Source organism: Mustela nivalis (genome assembly GCF_964662115.1).
Source record: "Mustela nivalis genome assembly, chromosome: 1".
Lineage (NCBI taxonomy): Eukaryota > Metazoa > Chordata > Mammalia > Carnivora > Mustelidae > Mustela > Mustela nivalis.
In genome coordinates, this window is record NC_139020.1 from 140,855,274 (window position 1) to 140,876,578 (window position 21,305).

At 32.8% G+C, this 21,305-nt stretch overlaps 1 protein-coding gene across 1 annotated transcript in view; it reads right to left on the bottom strand.

Moving 5' to 3' along the window:
- Window positions 1-2,664: 2,664 nt before the first annotated feature.
- SLC4A7 (solute carrier family 4 member 7) overlaps window positions 2,665-21,305 on the bottom strand; it is a gene marked incomplete at its 5' end in the record, with an annotated part of 96,446 nt that continues 77,805 nt past the window's right edge. Inside the window, 6 exons of the mRNA XM_082723798.1 lie at window positions 2,665-6,900; window positions 8,870-8,977; window positions 11,691-11,788; window positions 14,025-14,156; window positions 18,108-18,281; window positions 20,041-20,109. Coding sequence (XP_082579924.1) covers window positions 6,819-6,900; window positions 8,870-8,977; window positions 11,691-11,788; window positions 14,025-14,156; window positions 18,108-18,281; window positions 20,041-20,109 — 663 coding nt within the window. The 3' untranslated portion in view covers window positions 2,665-6,818. The remainder of the gene's footprint in view (window positions 6,901-8,869; window positions 8,978-11,690; window positions 11,789-14,024; window positions 14,157-18,107; window positions 18,282-20,040; window positions 20,110-21,305) is intronic.

Below are 21,305 nucleotides of genomic sequence, written 5' to 3' on the forward strand. Positions count from 1 at the left end.
GCTTCGCCGGGGCACCTCGGCCAATCAGAAACAGCCGTGCTGCGGCGCACCGAGCGCCATAGCGACGGGTGACACCCGCCTCGGGGTTGCCGAAGCAACCACCGAACGCGCAGGTTCTAGCCCCAAGGCTGCAGGCAGAAGAGGAAAGTGGTCCTTCGGGCTGTGCTGGGTCCAGTTCATCCTGACCTAGAGCTACAAGCCTACGGGCAGGTTTCTTAAACCCTGCGCATTTTTCTTTGTTTTGACTTGGTGTGTGCAACTTTTAGCATATGAAACAGAACGGGTGGGATGGAGCTGCTGCTTCATAGGCTGCTTAGTTTCAAGAACTGCTATGGACTAAAAAATCAATTCTCTTCCAAAGCAAACAGTTTGAAAGGATCAACGCTACATGCTACATAGCTTTCATATAGTGCGAACACATTTTCAGTCACTCAAGGGCACTCCATACCTCAGGCAATGACAACAGAGTGTTGTAAAAATAAAAGGGACTGGGCATTCAAGACATCTGTATCTGTGTGGTTCACCTAGCATAGGCAAGTCTCTTCACCTTTTGTGAAATTCTGAAACTTCTTGAGAAGTTTGAACTGTATTAAAGTAAAAAAGATGAGTCACATTATGAAGCTTTAAAAAATGAAATATATTTATGCTCATTTTATGCCAGGCACTATTCCATGACATCAACTGATGGTAATTATTTTTCATCCTAGTTCAGAATTGAAAATGGAGGTAGAAGTTTCCTAAGTCGACCAGCTAGTTACTGGTGCACCTAATAAGTGCTAGAGTCACGGAAGAATGTACACAGTTCTGTGTAGGTAGTACCTACAGTTTGAAACAAGAGCCCAGTCTTAACCACATTGATGCTCCAGATTTCTTCAAGTATAGGGCTTATTCGATCCCATCTTAATATTGCTCAAATTGACAACCTTGTGTCACTTAGTAAAGTGGCTACAGCTCCCAAAACTTGACTTAAAACATATACAATGAACCTTTCCCCGATGTGTCTCTGCTTTGAATAACGAAAAGCAGACCTAATGGGATAACAATTAAAAATATGTATTCTAACCTACAAGAACAAGGTCCCATTTTGGAAATGTAGAAAGGGGAAATGGAAGCGACTCAAGGAAATACAACAGAACTAATTTAACTTCAGAGAACAGAAAACCAGCAAGGTTAATGTTACCAATTGGAAAACAAAGTTGAGTGATGCAGAGTTGAAAAATGTTCTCTTAAAGACATTTTAAATATTTAGCTATGAGACAAAATGATTCCAATTACTTCTACCCTTCATCAGAATACTGAATGTGATTTCTATCCTTCTGTTTCTCAACAAAATGGTAAGCTAATATTTTGGCCCTTTCTGAATAGAAGAGAAAGTTACATAGAAGATTCAGATGAAGGGCACTTGCCCCTCAAGAAGGAGTGACGAAGATCCATGCCCTGGGTGATGTTTGCTGAAGTTATGGCTTACGTTGTAGGGCTCAAACTTGGAAGACCTAACATCCATCCCTTTTTTATTTTCCGATACCCCTTCTACTATGCTGAAATGATTTCACAGACAATGTAAATTACATAGTTCAAAAGCAAAACAAAATGTCTTAACTATAACATAGAAAAAATTGAGTAAAATAAAAATAAAAGTAATGTAAACAGGCACCAAAATAGGTGTACATTTTCAGGATTAACAAGAGGACAAAATCACTTGCCCAAATTTCTAAGATACTCAGGACTAAAAAAGGGTATCTAAACACGCATGTACACACACTTTCACTAGAGGAATGAGAAAGATCCTGTAGAATGGCTGAAGGTGAGTACAATTTAAAGGAAAAGCAGAACTGAAAGTGAGTCCAAAAAGAGCAGCACAGAAACCGAAAGAAGGGTTTTCCAATCAGGAATGCTCTCATTCAAAGCCTAACAGAAGAAATGTAAATGTTAGCCATAGAAAGAATTAACTGATACTCAGTTATGCTTTAATGAGCAAGATAAAACAAAATGAGTAAGATTTCCTTTCCTCTCCACTTTTTTTTAAAAAAGATTTTATTTATTTATTTGACAGAGAGAGATCACAAGTAGGCAGAGAGGCAGGCAGAGAAAGAGGAAGGGAAGTAGGACCCCTGCTGAGCAGAGAGCCGGATGCAGGACTCGATCCCAGGACCCTGAGATCATGACCTGAGCCAAAGGCAGCGGCTTAACCCACTGAGCCACCCAGGAACCCTCCTCTCAACTTCTTAAAAATAATAATAATAATAAACGATAAACTCAAAGTTCTATACATGGGAATAATAATTTGACAAAAAACTTTTTCTTAAAATACATGTCAGAAAACTTTTAGATGAAATTTCTAAACTTCTAAGCACCTTTCTCACTCCCAAAGGTTATCAAGTTCATGTTGGGATATCAGAAGCTCTTTCTTATTAAAGGGAAAATAATGGACCAGCCTACTCTTAAAGGGCTTTAATTTCGATACTTCTTAACTATTAAAAAGTCATTGTGAAACACACAATACTTTGCTTCATCTCCTTTTCTGTTTCCTCCCTGAAGCATATGAATATTAGGAAGCAGGAAACAGGAATCACTTAATTTCCTTCATCCCCCATTCCTCTGCATAAGAAAGATATGCAGCAATTCTAATAATTAAAGTACAAAATAAAGACAATATCCAACAACTAATTCAGTAGACTTTTATTGCTCTCTCAACTTCAATAACATCTCTAAAAAATAGTTTTTTTCTAACAATTATGAAACAAATTTGAAAGGCAGAATTGTTCACATTATAGACTTGGTAGAGACCTGTACTTCATATAAATGAAAAATACCAGTTCTACATTTTAAATATTTAATTTACCTTGAATTTTATTACAAAAGAAAATATTATCATTGTAATTATAAAAGTCATAAAAATTAGAACTGTACTGTGAAATTATACCAAGCTATCAAATACTATATAAATGAACAATAAAATTCAATTTCTATTTATTCAAACATAGTAAACATTGAAAGATAACCCCCTACAAAACAAACAAAAATCCCCCCAGATTTTTAATATTAAAGCAACAAAAGAAAAGCCACAACACAAAAATCAATCAATGCACAAAATCTGATTTAAAAACCACTGGGGTTTAACAATTACTATAAGTCAACTGTAGAAGTCAGTATGTGCTAATTAAATTAAAGTTTTAAAATGATCTTTAGATGATTCCATTTCCAACTATATGTTTTCCTATTATTGATACTTATATTACTTTCTGATAATATTAGAAAAGAACCAACTTTACATTAAAATTGCCAAATTTTGAATTTTGAACACTATTTTAATTTTCAATGTCCTTAATATCTTTAAGCTTACTTTCTAAAAAATAAATAATTGTTGGACTAAACCAAAAAACATTTCACACATTTGTATTATATATGATTAACAATGATGTAATCTACATAAATAAATTTAAAACATTAAGTTATTTAATTTAAACATTTTTGAATTACAATGTTATATCAATGGCTTACACATCCAAAATCTGAGCACTTTAAAACAGGATTCACATGTTGAGCACATTTAAAGAACTGATGCACATGATATGATCCTTGAAAAACAGCAAGCTCTGGTGTAATACCTCAGTTTCAGAAACCATTTTATGTTTTACAGAATTCTGAACCTGTGTTTGTGAAAGGAAAAACTTAGAAAGCTATTATATACATACATAAACTTGAAGCATGAGGAAGAAAGAAATGCTTTTTGGGTGGAGAAAACAAAAATTAGTAATTTTGAGTGATAAAGAAACCTGCTTTATAAATAACATGCATTAGCACATCATGTTTTACAAAGACTTGGCAAATATGAACATTGATATGCCACAGCTTTTTTCAACAACTGAAGAGATTTAAGATTTTAAACATCATTTTTTCTCTCTCTCTTACACCACACACACACACAGACACACACACACGAAAGACTGTGTGCTTCACTTCAGCATATCTAATATAAGAGAATATAAAGAATCATCCTTTTATCATAAGGAAGTTCGTTCATTGTTTTCTCAAAAGCTGCTATTTTAGAGTGAAATAGCATTCAAAAGAAAGTAAATTTCAGATGGTCAACATCAGGATTTATTATAGTCTCTGTAAACAGGCCTCTATAAATAAATAAAATAGGGTGGAGAGAAGAATATCCTGAGGTGGCTCTGTAGCCAGGGTATTCAGTAGCACTAAGCTCCATCCTGGAAACCAAGGCATCTAAGAAAGTGCAGGGCTGTTTATATTAATTTATTTTGTAAATGGAATATGTACAGGTTTAATTATTTTGCACCTTGAGGTAAATCAGTACACTGCAATTACTACTGCTCATTTATACCTATTTAAGGCAACATTTAAAATTAATATATGTAGTAAATTATATTTTTTACTGTCTTGCAATAAACACTAGCCATGATCGTTATTTTTTTAAAAAATAGTGGAAAAATACTATAACCATGTAGAACAAGCAGTTAATTACTTAATAAACATGAGTTACCTTTGCTCTTCAATGGAGTAGTCATATCAGATCATTTTTAAGTCAAGTAGTCAAAAGAAAGCAGAAACCATTAACAATTAGAAATAGTGAAAACACTTTGAGTGCAAAGTATTTTGCAAGTCATGGTTTTTCTGGCACTGGACAATTACTATACATAATTAAATAAAATCACACTATGATCCCAGGTAGTTCTCAGTTTAAATTTTAAAATCCCTTCCTGTAAAATAAGCACATCTGTTAACCCTATGATGCCTAGACACAAAGAAATGATGTGAGGAAATCCCCTTGTTCGGGTACACCAGGGGAGTTTGCAAAATATAGCAGCAAATACTGGGGTCTTTGGAAATGATTATGCTGCTGTGTAATAATAGGAATCATTTCAGTGGAAGCTCATAAAAAATAAGCACCGTGGGTAATACTCAATTATCAATTGCCAATAGAGTCTAACTCTTTTTCAGGCAGTACCAAATGATGCCAGCTCTATTTTCTAAAGAAAAGTAGCTACATTTCCAACTTCTCATTTGAGGCAGAAGTTGAATTCTTTAACTAGAATCTGACAATATGGTCTCAGATGGGGAAATTATATCAGCTACCGAGCAGTTTACAATGGATTCAAAACACTTCAGAATTGCTAAAATACCAGCTTTTGGCATTCCTCATGATCCTCTATAAGATCAACTGTTCATACTTTTGAACTTTAATTACAAATGATTAAAAAGCGCATTGGAATTTCATTAAAATTTTCATCCTAATATCCATGTTACAATTTCGGTATTCCTGTGGCTTCTCAATACTCATTTGGTTTTCGTAAATTATCCTCTTGCCAAATCACTTTCACAACCCCATTCATCCAGTCCTACAGACTTAACAAGAATAACATTTATTTATTTCATGTAGAGCTAAGAGTTTATAAAAGATGACTAAAAAGATTTGCTAGAAGTTAAGGATAGCTCAGAAAAGCAGAAACTAAATAACAAATACTAACACAAACTAGAAAGAATGCCATCAATCTGAGCTATACATAAAATGTTTAAATTCCTTTTAAAATACAAATATGGCAGTGCTTTATATCAAAGATGTAAAATCTGTCAACTGCTTTCGAAGATAATAAACCGTAAATGCAAGTGAGCACCAACTATTTACATGAACAATTTAAATTATTCTGTATTTGTTACCTTTTCAAATGTTTATATATCTAAGTATCATATCAATGAAAATAAATAAAATAGTTTATAATAGATCACAGATAACAATCTATTAAATATTATCTATATCATAGAAAGAATAACAACGTAAACAAGAAAATGAAAGGTAATTCTTTAGAATAAAGTAATACTGATCATAAACCCATTAAGAGAATTGTGATTCCTGATTATTTAGTCATATTACTTGTAATAGAAAAATAATCAAGAACTTAAACCTGATATAAACTTAACCATATTTTAAGTAAAAGACAGCAAAGGCAGAGAACAGAGGAAGCATTCTGGGCTCTTATAAAGCATTAGGATTCAAAAAAAATTCTACAAAGGCAACAAAATTTAACTACTATCAACTGGCATTTTACAGCTTCTAAAATCCATAAAGTTATGACTGGTATGGGGTTAAATTATAAAATCACCTGCAATTTTACTTGCCTATTCGAATAGAAACCTGGATGTGGATGTTTTTTAAGATTTAAAATAAATTTTAAAGACACAAAGGTCAAGACTATAGTTCTTATCTAGACAGTTTCTATTGTTCTACCATTAGAGCCAAAAACTCTCCACTGCTTGTGAAACATGATGGACATCTGCATAAATGAAACATACATACAGAGAAGCCATGACATGTTACCATTTGTCCACAACAATGGCATAAAGACTCCCTGTTCTTCCCACAAAGAACTAACAAAAGTGAAATAATATGTAAAAATTTTTAGTAGCTCAAGTAAAAATTATAAATATATGGACAAAGTACATCACATAAGGTTGGTATGAATTACCACTGATAAACAAATAGACTTAAAGGAAAAGTAGATTGAATGCATTTCCCCACATCTTTCTACTGCAGAACAGAAATTTTTTTTTCAACAGAATAAATATTTGAATAGAAAGAACCATGTACCTCATTTCTAAGAGACCATTTCATTATATACACAGTCTCCATGGTGTTCCTAACAAACTTTAGACACTACTTCAAAAACCCAGGAGTCACGCATAAACAGCATGACTTACAATATTGTTATATATAATGACATGAAATACACACATTATATATATGTATAAATAAAATATATATCTGTATAGCTATATATATAATTCCTCTTGGTTCAATTCTATAACGAAGTTTCAGCATCCATGTATTTCTTTGTTGGTTCGTCTTCAAGATTTATTTTCACACTCACAGGTTTTTCAGGGCTATTTAAAACAAGGAATGAGAATAAATGATTCTTATTACTTTCAAAAAATGGCCAATGCTTAGTATCCACAATAAGCCTTTTGAAATTACTATTAATACTATAAACATATGATTCACTATTATTATTTTACTGCTTTCTTTTCCTACCAATAAATTTGATTGGAAAGACAAATATTAAAAATTCTTAGTATTTTTAATGGATATACTTGCCACTGAAATTCATGTTTTTTTTTTTTTTACAACTGAAGAGGAGTTTCTTAGTCATTATATGACTAAGTCTGATTTATTAGTTTTATTTTATAAATAAATAGTTGTAGCATGTAACATTTCACTGACAAATCCATTAAAAAAGCAACCTTTGTTAATATAGATAAGCATTACATTTTCTGCAAAATGTAACAAATTTATAAACTTTCTCTCATCAAATTTGGTTTACAAATAAAAAAATCAAAACACCTATATTCTATATTTTCGAATTTATATCAAATACAATAATTTCATGTCCATGGATTTAAGTGACTAATTTAATTGTAACACATGATTATGTGTTTTGAAAAAACTTTTCAAATGTATAACAACACACTGGTTTGCGGCCTTGTCCAGACAAGACTGAAGGAAGGACCTCCAAACATTTTTTCTGTTAAATGACATAACCTATACACTGTTTTTCTTCCCCTGTAATTTGGAATTGAGAGGCAACCTCAATGAAAGGCAGAAGCATAAAAGATACTTTTATATTATTGTATAACATATAATAATATTATAATTATAAGGTCTTTACATTTGCAACTGTACTAATAATCTGGGCCACAAGTGCTGACAACGTGTGAAAAATTATTAAGAGTAAAAAGAGCATTAAGCTAAATTCTAGCCGCATGGAATAATCAAAATGACAAAGAGTTCATTTTTAAAAAACTTTTAAGATCAAAGACAGAAAAAGGGAAATAGTCCAGCTTAAAAAAATCAGAAGGCAAGAAATTATAAAAAAAAAAAAAAAAAGTCGGGGGAGATAATAGAGATTAAGTAGGAGCAAAGTTCTAAGGAGAGGCGAGGAAGGAATGAATAAAACCTAACTAATTACTATCAAAAGACAGTGGCCTGAAAGACAGTAACTAATCAATCAGAAGCAGCCAGTGACCATTTGCCCTAAAAAAAGTTTTGATCTGATGTACAAGCAGAGTATACGGACACCCAACAGTTTCTGACACAAAGTGCACACAGAGTATTTGTGCAATATGAATAACTGTGTGCACTACAGGAGAATACCTCATTTCTCCACAGACCCAAGAAATTAAAGTAGTAACGGTTTTCAAACTAGAATCTCTTAGATTCAGGCCTTGAAGTGAGCATAAAAGACAGACAAAATGGATTCCTAACAAGAAATCTAAGAGAGGAGTTATAAAAATTGTTATGGAATATGTGGTCCATTATAAAACCAAATGGTGTTTATATCCATGGATTAAAAATTTCTTCCAACTATCTTCTAGGAAAATGTTTATCTCATCTGAAGAAATGCCAGGCTAAAGCAAAACAAGGAAATCAGTCATGTCTATCTTTTTTCTCGGACCATCAGAAAGCATGATTGAGGCAGTGTTCACTTAAGAGTATTTATGTAACCTCTAGTAATTATCTTTCTTTATATGGTTTTGATATTTTATATACTTATTCCATACTGCCACATGTATATATTCATTTTTATTATAAAATGGCTCAAATTCTTTTTGGAAATAGGCAATTATGAATTTAAAAGGTAACCAATCAGCACTTATATCTGATTTCCAATATTCGGCAAAATGATGGATAGACAGATAAAAGGAAGAGGGGAAGAAAAGAAGAAGACTGACTTTGTTAAGAGAATATAACTTATACAAATTGAGTTACACTTAATAGTTTTATGAAATAGCTATCTACCCATAAGTCGATTAAAAATTGGCTACAGTTAGAAAATGCGTAAAGAGTTACAGCTACCTCGTGCTAGATCTGGTTACTTTGGCATTCTCAGTATTCATGGAAAGTGCCTTCCACTGTGCAGTTTTGGCCATTTCATCTGATATGTTAACAACTGAGGGATCAACACTGAAGAATAAATACACTTTTTGGTTAGTATTCAGTACTTGCAAAAGCATTAATATTATCACTCTTTATTAATATTTGTCTTCATCAATTTTAAAATTGAGAAAACTCTTTGTCATGCATTTAAACCAAGGTCTAGCAAAACATCAGAATTTCGGAGTTCTGTTATAAAGGTTTCATGGGGAATTACATCCTTCTATATAACCAAAACTAGGAGTTAAGATTAATTAAATTGGCAATGAAGCCCAAAGATGATTATCTTGGCTATACACATATTATTGAAATAACAAAAGAACATATTACATATAAAAAATACAGCCTTAAGTCAATTAGAAAACTTTTATAACTAAGATAAATTTCAACCTCATCAACTAGAGATCCAAAGTACATAAGGAAAACTTAAGATCATGATTTAAAAAAAAACCCCAAAACTAGTATTTTTAATAATTCAAAAAAATCATTAAAATGAATGATGGGAAAGGCAACACCTTAAACATAAAAACAGTTCTGAAAATATTCGAACAGATAACACAAAAACAGGCTTATAATATATCACTTTTAGCTGACATTCGCGTTTTAGTTTCAAAGTGTTAGCCAAACAAATTTATCTAAATCAGAATCAAAAGAACAAAATACTGTCCTTTCATTGTAAGGGATAAATGTAATCATTCCCTGTCTCTATAAAATAGTGCAAAATTCCTTTGAGACCGCAAATTCAAAAATGATGGCATCTGTAAGTAATTTTGGACTCAAGGTTGTCAGTTATTAACTGTGAAGTTAGTAGAAATATATTTGCAAGTCCTTTTTCCTCACCAGAAGAGTAATATCTCATTCATACAAGTGACAAATACAAATGTCAAATTAGGCCTTAAGTTCACAATGCAATGGCAGCTACATGATAAATAACTAAATGGCAGTAATTTTAGAGAGTGTTAGCTTTGTTCACATCTTAAATCCAAATGTCGTTTAAAATATAAGAAATGTGACATGTCCCTGCAGAATCTCTAGAAAAGGTGGTTTACCAGGTCAATTTTTTTAAAGTGTACAAAATTTGAATGCTCAGATTCACAAGGGCAGAGTCCACCAACTGGAAACTATCTACTCTGAGTAAATGTTTCTGTGGCTGGTTGCCAACTTCAAATAACTGAAGAGAGACATTCCGGAAGCACTTTCTAGCTTCAAATGTCCCCCTTTAAGAACTTTCCCATTAGGAGAAATCAAGACCTTTTTTTTTAAAAAGTAGTACATTTTGATTTTTTCCCCAAAATAAAACGAGATGGGGAAAAAAAAAATCTGTCTATATTAAATCAACTACTTTCATATTTTATGGAGTTTTACAGTTTCCCAATGTTTTTCTTTATTATCTCATTTGATTTTCATGGTAAGTAACCCAAAGCTACTTAAGATTTTAAATTAGAACAGATAAACAGATCAGCCAATTGCTGGCATTCTTTAATGTCCAAATTTTAAGCAAAGCAGCCTTTATCTTGGCCTATGTCATCACTTAAAAAGACAAAAGTAAATAGAGATAATCATTCTTTTTGTTAAACATCAGATTGTATAAGTATACATTCCACTTAAATTTGTCAAGGCCTGTGTATAATCACACTGAGAAAGGGATAATGCAGGACCTACAGAAATTAAGTGGAAAATAATCTCAACAAATTGATAAGTCACTAATAACCATCATAGCAGTTCCTATACTCTTTTTTTAAGTACAACAAAGTTAATATATTAACTCATTTAATGAACATTTATAGAATCCAGCAAAGCCAAGCATTATAGCTGTGTATATTAAGATATCTGTACTTGGCATTTAGTTTAAAGTATATTGTATAAGAAAGATTTGAAAGGTGACACAGAGTAATACCAATGATGAAAATTAATAGTAAAAAGTATAAAGGACTATTACTTGATGAATTCATTTATCAAAACTAATCAACATGTACAAGTCTAAGTAAGACCTCTGTAAAAACTATAAAAATTCATTAAAAATGAAAACAAACCCAAAGTTAATAAAAACCAACAAACCTTTTCCATTAACTGGTCAGGGAAGGAACCTATATACATTCTAAAACTGACTTTTCTACTATCAATAGCTAATTAGAAATAGAAAAAATGTGGAAATAAGAATCAGACATATACGTTTTTAATCTTTTAAAACTACAAAAAGATAAACAGAAGAATTTGCCACTATCTTTAGTTCTTAAATTTACATGTAAATCAACAAACTCATACATAATAAGCTATACATGGAACTCAACTTTTTCATAATAGGAGCACACTCACTGCCAATGGTCAAGTCACAATTTGGAAAGTTATCAGAAAATGGGTTACAAAGATTAATTTTCCAGCACACACTGATGCAGGCCTAATAAAGGACAGAGAGGGAAAGCTATACTGATTTTAAACTTTATTCAAACAGGAGTGATGCAAGACAAGTACTCTTGTCTGCCTGGCATGGAAGTTGGTTTAAGGCTCTGGTTCAAGTCAAGCTTTTTCTTCCCTCCTGCCTACAAACCTGCAAGGGGAAGGACCGTGAGATTTTCCTTTCAAATTCCCGAAGACCCCCTTTAGTTGTTGACATTATGCCAGGTATCAGTTTTGTCATCTTTCTAAAAATAGAGATCACTACTTTAACAAAGCATTAACATGGCTTATTCATGTACTTGATATGTACACAAAACACATTTTACAAGATAAAGTTTTATCTCACCTATATTTTAGGGCCTTAACCGGAATCTGTAAGAGACTTCCTCCTTCAAATGGAAGGTGCACGGTGTCATCATCAGCTTGAAGCATTCGTTCAGCTTCCTTCAGAGCACATACATGAAAAAATTACTTTTCCCAGAATATTTTCGCAAGAACCAATTAATATATAACATCTTCAAGAATTAAATATATTGTCAAACTGACAATATATTTAAACATATCTGTCATGACTGAAAAATTCCTTTTACAACTATAAACACATACTGGCAGCACAAAAGAAAACAACCACTTGTAAAGGTTAACTTTTAAATGGTTATAACTTTCATTTCAGTTATATGAATACTATGTTAAAATTAATTCAACTACATAAATTTTATTATCAATTATTAGTATATAGTAAAATAAAATTTTGTAAAATCTGATGGCTTTCATTACAATACAATAGCAAAACCTCATTTGAATGAGGCAGGGTTTCTCAATCTCAGCAATACTGACATTTAGGGCCAAACAATTCTTCATAGTAAGGGAAAATCTTGCATATATAGGATATTCGGTAGCAGCCTGGACCTCTACCCACTAGATGCCCATCCAACTCTGACAATCAAAAGTTTCTCAAACACAGAATTATGAACCCTGAGGAGAAATGTCGCCCCAGGTAGAGAAAAACATATACTGGAGACATGACCTAAAATCATGATATCGTATTTACTGGGGATACATCAGGATGGACTGGGAGAACATCTACACTCTTCTTTCTTACCACTAGAAATCCCACTACTTGTAGGTGACAATATGCCCAGCTTTAAAAAAAAATAATCATTAAAAAAAATAAAGCCAGAGCTAAATTTCCCAGCATTTGTAGTAACTCCACGTGACCATGAGATTCAAGTGGAACTTACTGAATGACATTTCTGGAGACTTCTTAAAAAACAAGGATAGCAGGGGAGAGCCCATTTTGCTTTCTCACCCCATCCTTTCTGCCATCTCTAATGCTAACATGAGAGCTCAGGCTCTGCATTCATTTTGACCTATGAGGCTATTCTGAGACTGGAAACTGTATGCCTAGGCTAGGGGGAAAGAGGCACAGGCTCTCCAGACAACTCTGGGGAGCCATTACACCAGATCATTCACTCTTCTCAAGACTTCTATAGGAGAGCATAAACGCTTGTGTTGAGGCCTCCTTTACTTTTGTCTTCTGCTTATATAAACTGAAACTTATTCTAACTTAATGCAAAAAATAATAAACAGGTAATTTTAACCTAAGTATTTTATAAATGAATTGCATCCTCTTTGAAAATTCACCAAAAGCTCATAAACATTTACACATATTTGTTAGTATCCTAAATAAAGAGTCATAATTTCTGTTAAATAAAAACCAGTAATTGTGCCATAAATTAGCACTGAATAATCAATCCAAACTATGTAAAGAAAAAAAAAAAATACCAAGGCCTAAACCCAGTTGTCTTGTTAAGTTTTAACAAATCCATTTCCATAAATACTATGCAATATAATAAGGTATAAATTATGTTGCCTTCTCTCAAAAATTAGAGGGAAAAGTAATGTTGAGATCACTATTTAAACAGGACCACAATATTTAAAATATGTATCTTTCTTCTTATCTTTGAATCTCAAGCAATATTCTCATTCTAATGGGAAAACGGAGTCAGGTATTAAAATCAATACAATCATCTATGCTACATGTGAACTTGCTACATGTCTACTTTTCTTTCTTACTAAGCAACAGCACTGAGCTGGTTATTTAAAAAAATCAAATTCAGAATTAAATATTCATGTAAATCTCTGTATACAAAATAAAAATAACGGTACATAATACTGAAAATTAAGACTACAGTTTAACACTACTTTCTGTAAAAAGATTAAGTTTAAAATCCTTTGTCATTATGTATATGTCAGAATATTAAAATGTTAAAATTAAAATGTACAGTAAAATGTGCTTATGTATTTAATGTGCTTGTGTTACCTATGCATTACCTATGTTTTAAAGACTGCTAAATTCTCTCACTTTTAAAATTAAGTACACATGTGAATTGTAATTTTTGAAAGTTTTTTTTGGGGGGGAGTCAAAGCTTTGGAGGGGCAACTTAAGTTGGTAAAATGGATTAAGAGCTAATGTTTAAAGCAAGTTCCCTACTAACCTATGCCTCAGTTTCCTTATTTGTAAACTGGGAATAATAGAAGTACCTACGCTTCATAATAATAAGGTTCTTAGGAGGATCAAAGAAGCGGATTCCTGTAAAGTGACCACAAGAGGGCCAGTTACTCAATACAAAATATTAAACAAGTGAATAGCATAAATTTGAAATTCTGGTCTTTTTACCTCTTTCTCTTTTTTCTTTTTGTCATCTTCTTTCTTTTTCTTACTTTCTGGCATGAGATCATCAAGCCAACTAAGTTCTCTCTTTGTGAAACACAGATCCATGAGTTTGCGTACAAAGACTAATGCAAGAACCTTTAAAAAGTAGGGGAGAAACTATTAAGTAACATCTAAAAATATACAAATTATGTCATTTAAAGAGAGAAAAAGTATCAAATCACAAATAACAAAAAAGTACTTCTTGTATTTTATTTAAAAATAACTTCAGGGGCCCCTGCATGGTGCAGCTGATTAAGCATCAGGACTCTTGGTTTTGGCTCAGGTCATGAGATCAAACCCCGACTGGCGTTCCACCCAGCAAGGAGTCTGTTAAAGTCTCTCTCTGTCCCTCCCTGCTTCCTCCCCTCTCTCTCAAGTAAATTTTTAAAAAATCACTTTATATACCATCTTATTTCAAAGGAACTGAGTCACCTATTTATCTTTCAAGCTTCCAGCTCAAAGAAAACATATAAAAGAAATGGCATTTTTAACCTCTTCCTATATAAATCCCATACATTCTGCATAAAATTATAAAGCAGATTAAGCATGGGATCTTCACTTTAATTAACTTCAATTAATTTTTATGATGACCTTAAACTATATACATTATATAAGCAGATATGTGTGTGTGTGTGAAAATAAATAAATATATATATATATATATATATATATATATATATATATATATATATATATATGGGGGGGTGTTGTGGAGGGGAAGGGGGACAGACAGAATCTTAAGCAGGCTCCATTCCTGCCCAGCAGAAAGCTCAATGTAGGGCTCGATCTCGTGACCTGAGCCAAAATCAAGAGTAGGACACTTAACCGACTAAGACACCCAGTCGCCCCCAAATTGAAATAAATTTAAAAATCTCTTGAGCAATTCATTAGAGAACCCATTTGCCAATACTGGCTTTAGACTTCCAATTACATATGTGAAAAAGATACACCATTACTTTAATTTGTTTTCCTTTAACTGCTACTAAGGTTCAAGATATTTTCAAATGTCCACTGGTTTCTTTTTTTCTTACCATTTTCCTTATTACTATCTTTTGCCTGGTTTTCAATTGCCTTTTATGACTTTTATTCATGAGTTCATAAGAGCTCTGTGCAGTTCAGATAGAAGCATTTTATCTGCCCTATATGTTACAAATACTTTCTCCTAGTTCACAATCTGATTTTACTATGTCCATATAAAACACTTAATTATCATGTGGTCAAATAGATCTTTCCTTTACAGCTGGGTTTCCCTATCCTCTTGAAAGGTTACCCTCCATCACTAGACTACATAAATATTTTCAAAAATTTCTTCTACATTTTAACATTTAAATCTTCAATTCAATTCATATATATATATATATATATATACTCTCAATGTATATAGTTCACAATGACAACACCCTCTCCGAATACACACAAACACACGTAAATAAAACTCATAAAATTCAAACATGGAAGTGACATTTTTACAATACTAAGTATGCACAAAGAATATGATATCTCTTCCTCTTTGTTCAGATCTAAATTTTATGTACTTCGCAACATTATTATGGATTGAATTGTGTCTCCCATGAAAGATACATTGAAATCCTAACCCCTGGTACCTCAGAATATGATTTTATTTGGAAATAGGGTTGTTGGAGATAAAATTAAGATGAGGCCATACTGGAGTAGGATGGTTTCCTAATACAGTATGCCCAGGGTCTTAATAAAACGGTCATATAAAGACACAGTGATATACAGACCACATCACAAGGTGCCAGTTTGAAGTTACACAGTTGCAACACAATGCCAAACTTTCAGCAAACCACTAGAAGCTAGGAAGAGGCAAAAGAGTTCCCTTATAGGTTACAAAGGGAGCACGGCCCCATCCATACCTTGCTTGCAAACCTACAGCATCCAAAGCTATCATATAATAAATTTCTTTTGGTACGTCAACCAGGTTTCTTGTAACCACCCACTCTAACAAAATTCTTACTAATTCTACTAGGGCTTTTAGTCTGTTTTCATTTGATTTATTTGAGTTAACAGGCAAACAATCATATTATCTGCAAATGATGTTATCTCTCCATTATAACAAATATTATATTATTCTTTTATCACAGTTAGAACCTTCAGTTCATATCAAATAACAACAGTAATAGTGTGCTTCCCTATATTGGAATTTATTTACAAATTTTTATGCACAGTGACTACAATTTTATAAGACTTTCTATCTTTAATTATGTTGGTATTTTTTGTTTGCTGCTGAAGTATCACACACTATTTAATCATATTTTACTTATAGAAACACAAAAATTTATTTGTAAATACCTTAAGAGTTTTTGGACTTATATTAGTTAAGTGAGACTTTAACTAAAAGAGTCACCATCACTCTTTTTACAACTTTACTAGTCTTTGGTATTAAGATCTTGCTAGTATTTCATGAGAAAAAAATGCAGACGTTTCCATCTCTTCCTTTCCTTTCCTAGAATAATTCCAGAAGTACTGGAATTAACTGTTCTTTAAAATCAGCTGGGCCTGTGATCCAAGGGCAGATCTTTGGCCATTTTTCCAGTCTCTTGTATGCAACTGAGTTATACAGATCCATAAATTTTCTATTTCTCTTTGGGCTAATTCTTGGAAATGTATGTATAGAATGGAAATAACCCATCTCCTCTAAACCAGTGGTAAACAAACCACAGCCCCTGGGTTAAATCTTGCCCTACCTGTTTTGTATGACCTGTGACCTAGAATAAGCTTTCAAAGATGCACATTTGGAATTGACTTGATGATAGGGAACATTAACTTTGAACCGCAGCCCCATGAAATATCTCAAATGAAAAAGAATTATATTCTTCTCATTAGTAGTCTTTCATTTTAAAAAACTATACAATTATTTTTTAGGATTTACCAATAAGAAATTGTGGAAATTTCTCTCCTGTTATAGAAGTGCCTATATATCTTGCGATCTACAAAGCTGAAAATATTTGATACTTTACAGAAATAAAGTTTGTCAACCTCCACACTAGATGTACAAACTTACTCCTACAGATTCATGTAGTACTTTCTGAAAGCCCCTCAAATCTCTTCCACTACTGTGATTACATTTCTTTTCTCTTTCTTAATCTTGTATATTTTGCTCTGTCCTTTTCTTCTTTACTCAAATTGAAAGGAGCTTATTCATTATTGAGTTTTACAAATAAAAAATTTGGTTGTATTTTTTAAAAAGTCTTCTTGAATAATATATGTGGTGAAGGGTATACATTTTCCTTATGAACCTTAGATGTATCTCACTGACTTTGTTCAAAATTCTCTGCTGCAATACCTACAATGTTTTTTTAAACTCAGTTTTCAACCCAGGGATTATTTCAGCATTTAATGTCTAAATACTTCACATGTTTTTAGTGCTTTTCATGATTCATTTGTAATTTATTTGTGATCAGGAAATGTTATTACCTGCATAATTTTTATAGCTTCTTAATTTTTAAAGACTTTCTCTGTGGCCAAGTACCTAACCAGTGTTTACATGGAATTTACAGAAGGATGAATATTCTCTGTTTGCAAAATTCAATATTCTGTGATAATTTAGTGAACAATGTTGTCTTCTTAATACTACCTAAAATTTTTATTACTTTTTAACTTCTAGATCTGTTAATTTCTGAGAAAGATGTATTGAAACATTTTGTTAAGAACTATGCTGTTCTAGCTGCTTTGCTTTTTTATATCTCATTATCATCTTTGTTCCATAAACGTCCTAAACTTTAAAGTTGTTCAAAATTACAAAACAACATTCTGTAGCCCAGGGACTAAAAAACAAACAAAAATATGGAAAATAACAGGCGAATTCAGTTTCTAAAGTGGCTGGTTTAATAGCTACGAAAGGGCCAGTTCATATTTTGAAACACCTAAGGTACTTAAGGTGGGCTATTCCCTTTCTCAAATACAAACATTACTAATATGTTATTATATTACTAAGAGAAGAGAAAAGTAAAATACTGTTGAAACATAGAGTGTTATTAATTAGTGACAAAGTCTGAAAAAAAAAATTAAAAAAAAAAGCCTTACCATCATGGGGAAAACAACCGCCGCAGCTGAAGCTTTTATCACCCACAAAAGAACCAGACAAGTGAGCTGAATGACTGTGAAAATATGGACTTTCCAGAGAGGCACGTAACGAAGATATATCAGATCGGGCTGATGCTTAGCAGGCATTCCAAATAATTTTATACGGTCAAAAAACTACGTATTGAATGGAAAACAATACAAAGCAAGAAAAAGTTTTTAACAAAACCATCATTTCTGCTACTTAGGCAATTATATACAACCTTCGAGTTTTATAATTTAAACTGTAACTTCCGTAATACGTTCTCATAGTACAGGAGAATACTGCAATACAGAACATCTGGACCCAAGGAGGGGGCAAAAATCAAGGCAATCATTCTAAATTCATGCAATTAATTTAATCAGAAGACTCAACTCAAAATGTCTTAAGTTGGGGGATTAAAATATTTAGATATGCTTATTTGCTATAATCAACTGCATAAGCCATTTACTTTCTTTGACCTTGTTTTCTAATATGTACAGTAAAAGAACAACAATTTCCAAGGTTCTTTCCAACTCTAACATTATCAATGCTATAAAATAGCCTTAAGTCACAATTATTAAACTTCCACCCAACGCAAAGGAAACTATGAGCAAATTCCTTGGTCTTTCTAAACTTCAGTTTCTTCATTTATAAACCAGAAGATCTCACAAAATTATAAAAGAAAGTTGTAAAAGAAAAAATAAAAAAATAAAAAAATAAAGTGAGTTAATGAGATCATTTCTTGACCAGTGGAGGGGAGATCCAAGACTACTGGGGGAAAAAAAAAGATGCAACATGGAGGCTTAAGTGGGTAGGAGAAGAATAAATGAAACAAGATGGGATTGGGAGGGAGACAAACCATAAGTGACTCTTAATCTCACAAAACAAACTGAGGGTTGCTGGGGGGAGGGGGTTTGGGAGAAGGGGGTGGGATTATGGACATTGGGGAGGGTATGTGCTTTGGTGAGTGCTGTGAAGTGTGTAAACCTGGTGATTCACAGACCTGTACCCCTGGGGATAAAAATATATGTTTATAAAAAATAAAAAGTTAAAAAAAAAAAAAAAAAAAAGATGCAATCTCTGTGAAGCCTTGCCAGCCTTAGCTGGCAACATCAGACAATATGCTTTCCATGATAGGTGGTGGCCATGTGGTGCTAACAGTGCTTATGGAGCCAAGTGTTTTACATAAAGAACTAAATAAATTTTATCCAGTTGTTTTCCAGGAATTATTATAAACAAGACAGAGGAGGGAAATCACTGGGTTCTAACCTTGGCTCCATTGCTTACTTGATTAAGAACAGTCCATAAGTCCCTCTTGTTTCTTAGTTGACAAAATTAGTATTTCTTCCTTTCCTGCCTAACAATATTGTTTTGCGAATCACAGAAAATAATTCGTGTACTAGGTTTATAACTGTAATGTAATACACAAATGGCAAGTATTAACAATTCCAGTCCTCAACATCCCCCCTCTTACTATACCAGTCTTTATCAATAGTTATAAGGCCTTTCACTGGCTTCTATTAAAAAGAGATCATGATCAACTAAGGGTTGCGGGGAGGGCAGGGAGAGAGTAGTTAGGTTGCGGACATTGGGGAGGGTATGCGCTATGGTGAGTGCTGTGTGCGCTATGGTGAGTGCTGTGAAGTGTGTAAACCTGGCGATTCACAGACCTGTACTCCTGGGGCTAATAACACATTATATGTTAAAAAAAAAAAAATTCTCATTCTTGAGGGGAAAAATGTGTAGTAAGCAATAATCACTTGGAAAATGTGGATTTGAAGTTATCAGCTACCTGCCTCCCAGAATATCATCACTACCATTATAAATACATCACTACCATTATAAAAACAATCTTGGCAAATGTAAAATATGTTTTAAGTTTCTCTACAAAATCATTATTTACTTAAGACTTGCCTGGATTCCTTTTAATGAGGAAACTCCCATATAAAGGAAAACACCATACAGGACAGGCATTGGTATAAACTGTAAGTAAAAAAACCACAGTTAGAACCCATGTTACTAAAACAATTTCATAGCAATAAAATACACAAAACACAGTGAGCACCTATGGAGGTAGAATTAAAAGATCTTTCAGTGATGAGACCTAACTTATATTCTCTATTTAAGAAAAATGGTAGTAAACAATAGCCTACTTGAAAAACTATCTTCTACATGTTTTCTTCATGAAACGGGAGAATGTCCAGTGGTTAAGAATGTGAGCACTATAAGCAAGACTGCTTGGTTTAAAAAGCCAGTTAACCTCTTCTTAAGCCTTAACCTCTCTATGCCATAATTTCTATAACAGATTGCATGAAGATTAAAGGATTTCAAATACTAAAATACTCAGAAAAGCACATGGTGCGTATCAATCATTCATAAAGCTTTAACCAGGAATTAAAATAAAAGCTTAATTTAAAAAAATTTTAAGGGCATTAACCATTAATTTTGATATCACTACCATACAGTAACTATTATACAGTAGTACCATTTACTGATATAATAATTGAACTCCACTCCAAAAGAAAGTCCTTACTACTTTGGCAGTTAGAGGGATCCCAACTGCCTATCTACCATGCCTAGGCATCCTACAGTAAAGCCATTAACAGGATCCATCCACCTACTCAAAAAACAAGAAACAACACCTAAGAGCTACAGAGGAAAACCACATTCATTCTCTATGAACAAATGAACACGTCTTTCCTAAGAAACCCAGGAGGAAAAGGTACTACAGGAAGAGAAGAAAAGTTAAAAATCTAATAAATATCCTCAGGAAATTTTAAGAAAATATTTTACCCATAAAGCAACTTTAGAATGCTAGGAAAAATAATAAGAAAGAAAAAGCCTTCTAGATTTAAACATATAATTATCAAATTAATTAATTCTGTCATAATGATTTTGAGGAGACCAAAGAGCTCTTTTAAAAAAAAGGCCAGGAAATTTTCATTAACAGTGAAGACATGGGATAGAAATATGAGAACATATTCAAAGGTCTAATATCTGTAATAGGTAATAGGTGCTAAGAAAACTGACTGGGTCCTAAGGCTTGGGCCGTTACTCTTCAAGCAGCAACAGGAGCTTAGTGAAATAGGGTATATTTCTGCCTCTGTGCAGGCAGATCAGACTGCTTAGTCCTCAGTGAACACATACGTATCATCATAATACTAATTATGTGTTCCCAG